The sequence below is a fragment of the Herpailurus yagouaroundi genome, unplaced genomic scaffold (genome assembly GCF_014898765.1).
Source record: "Herpailurus yagouaroundi ecotype Mexico unplaced genomic scaffold, PumYag 193, whole genome shotgun sequence".
Lineage (NCBI taxonomy): Eukaryota > Metazoa > Chordata > Mammalia > Carnivora > Felidae > Herpailurus > Herpailurus yagouaroundi.
The window spans coordinates 4433462-4437237 of NW_024412424.1; the positions used below are offsets into that span (position 1 = coordinate 4433462).

Sequence of the window (3776 nt, forward strand, 5' to 3'; positions counted from 1 at the left end):
CGCGGGGGGGACGTGGGGTTTCACGTGCCACATTGTCAGGCGGCTGAGTGACTTGGGGGAATAGACGCCCTCCCCTCCAGCTTGTAGGCTGGCCTGTCTGCCAAGAGCCCCTTTCTGAGCTGAGCCCTGGAGATCACGAAGAATCCCACCCCTCCTTGGAAACAGGCACGTCCCTGGTTGGTGTGGAGTGCGTGCGTGTGGGGCCCATCTGCCCCCTCTCTTAGCTCGTGTCACGCCCGGGCTAAGGAAGCCACAGGGCACCCCGTGGCCGTCAGGCAGGCCAGGGCTCGCCCCCTCGCCAGCCCTTGTGAAGGGTGCAAACGCCTGAAGCGCCCGCGGAGGTTCAGCCAGGATTAAGCGGATTCAGCCATGGGAGGAGAGGAGAGTTATCGTGTGACGCCGTGGGTGGGGTGACAGCGGGAGGCTCCAGTTCACTGCCAGCCCTGGGGACATTTGCTCATCGTCCTCTCCACACGCTCAGTGCCATGCTGTCCCGTAGGAACCCGGGAGCCCCAAATTCAAGTCGTGTGTGTACTTTCGTTTTCTAGTAGCCGCCTTAAAAAGGAAAAATGGGGCACCTGGGTGGCTCAGTCGGTTGAGCGTCTGACTCTTGATTTGGGGTCAGGCCCTGATCCCGGGGTCGTGGGATCGAGCCCCGCATCAGGCTCCGTGCTGAGCGTGTGGAGCCTGCTTGAGATTCTCTCCCTCTCCCTCTGCCCTACTCCCCCACTTTCTCTCTCTCTCAAATTAAAAAAGAAGAAAAAAGCAACAGGTGGGATTCACTCTTGCAATATTGTATTCAACCAGTGTATCCAAAACGTTATTTCAATATGTAATCGATACAAGGGTTTTTCATGAACTGCCTTACATTCATGTCCTGCCCTCAGTCTTGGGAGTGCGGGGTATGCATTTGCGGACGCCCTTCTTGGTTCTGACCGCCCCGTTTCAAGTGCTCCATAGCGACCTGCCGCACCTCCCCTCGGCTGGACCGCACGACCACACAGCGCCCTCTGCTGGTTCCCCGGGGCCGCTGGCCTTGGGGTCGGTCTTGCAATCCTTTTGTTCTGTTCTGCTACCCCCTGGACATTTTTGCCTCCCCCCCATCCCCCCAGGACTGCGGCCTGGAACTCAACGACGAAGACGGCCACCGCTGCTACCCCCTGGAAGACCACCTGTTCTGTCACTCCTGCCACGTCAAGAGACTGGAGAAGAGCCCCTCCCCTGCAGCTCTCCACCAGCATCGCTTCTAGCCGGAGCCTCTTCCAGACCTCGCGTTGGCGACCAGCAGCCAGCGTCGCAAAGCCAGACATCTGCCTGCTAATTCCAGTGGCCCCACGGGGTGGTCGTGGGGGTGGGGGGGTGGGGAGGGGGGCCAGGCAGGTAAGTTTCTGTATACGCGCGGGGCGCCGTTCCTTCAACCTCCCTGTCTGGTAGGTGTTACTTTCCAAGTGCCTTTCTCCGCCGCCCCGCCCTCATTGGATTACTCAGGAAGATACTCTAGCAGGTGCATGGCGTGTGACACCCCAAGGAGCCCTCTGGGCCCCTCTGGGAACAGCTCGTGCTTTAGAGGGAAAAGTTTGCGCTGAGCGTACTTCTCGGTGTCCTCTGAGGAGGGCTCAGCTGCCAATACCTTCAGCCCCTCCCTGTCCCTTTAGGAAAGCACCCGCACCAGACATTACCCCCGGTGCCCCCCCCCCCCCACGCACACGACATGATTTGAGACTGCACCCTCGACACGCACATGCAGCATTATGGGAGACGTCTCTCCGCCCCAGAGACTCCTCTCTTCTGTCGGATGGCTGCAGATTTTAACTGCATCGTGGCAAGAGGGGAGCTGTGCCCGTGCTCTGTGTCCGAGGAAGAACTGCTTGGTAAACCGGAGCCGAGTTGTGGACTGAGCGAGCCGGGGTTTCCTCCTCGTACGCTGACAACGTCTTGCCTGCTCCTGCAAATCTTCACTCCCTGACAGGCAGCTGGGAGCCCGGGCGGAGGTTTGCCCCGTTCGATAGCGAGGCGTGTTTGGGACGAGAACTTGGGTGTGGGTACCAGGCGTCCTTTGCCCTCCTGTTTGCACCGTCCTCCTCTGGAGCTCTCGAGAGTCTGGGACTTTGGAGTCGCTCCCACAGAGGCAAGTCTCAGGATCCCGTGTGGGGACATCTCTGTGCCTGTCGTAGCTTATCTAACCACGGGCTTTGGGGAAGCCTTGCCCATGTGCTGAGAGCTGGCGCATACACGAGGAGACTGTGTGTGTGTGTGTGTGTGTGTGTGTGTGTGTGTGACAGTGACATCTCCAGCAGCACGAGACGGAGAGCCTCAGGAAAAATCACCATGTTCGTTTTCCACTGTGTCTCGTCTGTCTCTGGCCCAGTGCTTGGCTCGGGCGTGGCCTGCGAAGAAACCCGCAGAAGGTACACTGCTTTGGTCTGTTTCTTTTCTTGTTTTTCGTTGTTTTCCTCCGCTTGCGGTCTTCCACGCGCACAAAAATACCTCACAGGTCAGGGCTTCACCAAATCGCACGTCGGGAGGAACTCGGCCGTCATGCTGAACTCAGAGATGCCTCCGTGGGTGCGTGAGGGGTCTCGGCCTCCATGCGGGCCAGACTCCCGCGGGTCAGGGCGCTGTGATCTCAGCTGAAAGTCAGCTGAGAGTGGATCCGGTTGAACGTGGGTGCTGTTGCCTGACGCGTTTCATCATGTCGGTTCCCCGGGGTGGCGAGGGGCTAAGGGAGGGCCGCACCCGGGCAGGATTTCAGGGCCACCTGTGCGCTGACGTGTCACACTCCTGAGGCCAGACGTCAGTACGCCCAGTATTTCAATGAAGAGGCGGTGTAAAAGACTTAAAAAAGGAGGTTGCCTGCCGTTCGCCCTCTCGGCCCGTGGGGAGGGCCCCCTGGCCTCGGTGTTGTTGCCGGAGGTCGGGGGTCACGTCACTGCTGCCAGCTGGTCTGGGAGTATTGCCCTGGCACCCGCTCGCCACCGCCTCCCCGCCTCGCACCCAGGGCAGCAGGGGCCACGGAGGGCAGTCACCGGAGCCCGAGGCCCATGGGACTCGCAGACTTTACAGTGGGCCCGGCTCCAGTTCTGAGCCGTGTTTTGACCCGTTTCGGGGGCAGTTGCTACAGGAGGCACCGAATGGGCACCGTGAGTTGCCTCCTATGTTTATTCAGTTCGTTCTGCTAGAATCCTTTGGCCAGATGTCCCTTCAGCCCAGGCTGCGTGCCCTCATCGATCCCATCTTACAGGCCGAGCCTCCAGAAGCCTGGCGCCGCATGGGGCCGGGGGTGGGGAGAGAACCCCTCTCTCCCCAGCTGGGCCCAGGAAGCCAGCCGATGTGTCTCGTCTTTGCCAACCGAGGAACGTCTCTGGCCTTGCTGACACCCCTTTGCTCTGATTGCAAGTCGGGCAGAAAGTGAAGAAAACTGCCTGAGAGCGACTGTCAAAAGCAGGGATGTGTGTGCAAAGTGGGTAACTAGGTTAGTTTTAAAAAAAAAGTCTCGGGATTAAATTTTTTAATTGGGATGTTTTAAGTGGCCTTGATGGACGTGATTGGGACATCTGCCAAAACGGGGTTTTATAGTGTTAAGGAAGGACAGTAAGAGAATTTCCAGGTACCCTAGAAGTCTGAGCAGCAAGTTCTCTTGTGGTCCGGGGCCCCGGGGAGGGGGGGGGGCGCGGGTAGGAATCTCGCACCAGTTCTGCCTCTCGGGCTCTTGGGCGAGAGCCGTGAAGAGATGGTCGCCTAGGCGGCTATCTCTATGTGGTTCTGTAAGCTGTTAG

At 59.1% G+C, this 3776-nt stretch overlaps 1 protein-coding gene across 2 annotated transcripts in view; it reads left to right on the forward strand.

The window, feature by feature from the left end:
- LIMD1 (LIM domain containing 1) overlaps positions 1 to 2411 on the forward strand; it is a 67016-nt gene extending 64605 nt beyond the window's left edge. For both annotated transcript variants that reach the window (XM_040445102.1, XM_040445105.1), the window contains exon 8: positions 1113 to 2411. In XM_040445102.1, coding sequence (XP_040301036.1) covers positions 1113 to 1250 — 138 coding nt within the window. In that variant the 3' untranslated portion in view covers positions 1251 to 2411. The remainder of the gene's footprint in view (positions 1 to 1112) is intronic.
- Positions 2412 to 3776: the final 1365 nt, after the last annotated feature.